Raw genomic sequence first — 1,951 nt, 5'->3', positions numbered from 1 at the left:
TTGAACGATTGTGACCTTATCCTGGGCTTTCGTTTTTCCTCCTCCTCTTCCTCTTCCTCCACCTCCTCCTCCTCTACCTCCTCCTCCTTCTTCTTCTGCTTCTCCTCTTTCCCCTCCTCCTAATTTTCTTCCACGTCCTCCTCTTCCTGTTCAACCTCTTCTTTCTGAAAAGTCCAAAAATTATGAACTCCCTATCTTTAATCAATTAAGCACTTGAATCATAATATCAAACACGTAAAACATGGCAATATATCAGAAAATAGCTGCCAAAGGTCCTCCTCCTTTTTCTCCCCCTCCTCCTCTTCCTCTTCCTCCTCCTCTTTCTCCTTCACCCTTTTCTCCTGATCCTCCTCCTCCTACTCCTTCTCCTAAACTCCCTCCTCTTCCTCTTCTTCCACTTCATCCTCTTCCACCTTTTCTTCCTAAGGTAACTAAAAATTCTGAACTTCCTATCTTTAATCAATTAAGCACTTGAATCATAATGTCGAATACGTAAAACATGGAAATTTATCAGAAAATAACTGCCAACGGACCAATAGCAACAAACTTGAAAAAACTTCAGAAAGTTAAAAAAAAATCTGGCAGAATACTATATAAAATATTATTCTTTATTGTATCATTTATAAAAATTTCTGTTTGATTATTGCACGCTTCAAACTATTTACGTTATTCGCTTTTTTCCCCCTTTCATGCAATTTTTTCTTTACAAAAAGATCTTTCTTGATTGCAGATTCATCTTATTGCTCGAAGATTTAATTATTTAGTTAAAATATATATTTTCGGGCAAAAGTTCAACAATTTAGTAGAAAAATTAACTTTTTGCTTGACAATTGGTCTTTTTGTCTTGGAAAAGCAACAATTTGATCTTAAATTCATCTTTTTGGCTTGAAAATTCAATAATTCGTATAAAAATATGAAATTTCTTTTCTTTCTTGATTAAAAAATCTGTTTTCATCAAAAATTCATTTTCTTTTTGTTACAGATTCTGCTGAAGATTTTTGTAGAAAATTACATTTATGAAATAAAAATTCATATTTTTGGGTTCAAAAATCAACTGTATCTTTCAAAATTTGTCTTTTTGGTAAAAGCTTCAATTATTTGATTGAGAATTTACTTATTTTATGAAAATTCAACTGCATATTCTGGGTTTAGGTATATAATTGTTTTTTAAGAACATAGTTTTTCTTTTAAAAAGGCAACTGTTTGAATAAATGAATTTTTTTTGTTGAAATATCGACTGCTGCACTTTTGGTTAAGAAGCAATCTTTTTTGGTTTAGAAAGTAAAAAATTTGATTGCAATTTTTTTTCTTTATGACTGAAAAATGATTCCTGGTTGAAAATTTAACTCTTTTATTGAAAATTCGTCTTTTTGGAACAATGAAATTGTTTTTGACTTAAAATAAAAATATTTTTTTAGTTGAAATATCGTTTGATACATTTTTTGTTTAAACATTCATCTATTTTGGCACAAGTTCAATCTCATTTATTAAAAATGCAACTGTTTGGTTAACAACTAATTTCTTAATATATTTTAAACTAAAACAAATATGTTTCCAGCAAAAAATGGAACAGTTAAATTTTCAGTTTAAGAAATTTTTTTCAACGATTCCAATTTAACGAAAAGTAATCAATTTTCCACGAAAAAATTATGTTTGTTACTTTGCATTAATTATTACCTCACTAAGTGAAATGTGGGCAGAAAGTTTACGAGTTCTATAAAAAAACGCAAATTTTTAGCATTTATCTAAGAGAATACAGCTATAAACATTAACAAACTGTCTAAACAACCGTAGGTGTTAACTTACATTATTTATTACTTTTCTAAGTAAGAAGTGGGTAAAAAGTTAAACATTTCAGAAGAAACCGCAACTATTTATCATTAACAAAGAAGGAGATAGTTGTGATTGGCCAGAGCGCCCCACCGTGGGGACTGGTCGAACTCGATTGGCC

The 1,951-nt window shown here is 30.3% G+C and overlaps 1 protein-coding gene across 1 annotated transcript in view; it reads left to right on the top strand.

The window, feature by feature from the left end:
* The first annotated feature begins 241 nt into the window (after positions 1 to 241).
* The window catches only part of LOC117183051 (uncharacterized proline-rich protein-like), a 3,865-nt gene continuing 2,155 nt past the window's right edge, over positions 242 to 1,951 (top strand). Inside the window, exon 1 of the mRNA XM_033376203.1 lies at positions 242 to 427. Within this exon, the coding sequence (XP_033232094.1) occupies positions 242 to 427 (186 nt within the window). The remainder of the gene's footprint in view (positions 428 to 1,951) is intronic.

Source organism: Belonocnema kinseyi, chromosome 2 (genome assembly GCF_010883055.1).
Source record: "Belonocnema kinseyi isolate 2016_QV_RU_SX_M_011 chromosome 2, B_treatae_v1, whole genome shotgun sequence".
Lineage (NCBI taxonomy): Eukaryota > Metazoa > Arthropoda > Insecta > Hymenoptera > Cynipidae > Belonocnema > Belonocnema kinseyi.
This window is presented reverse-complemented; position numbering and strand designations above follow the sequence as displayed.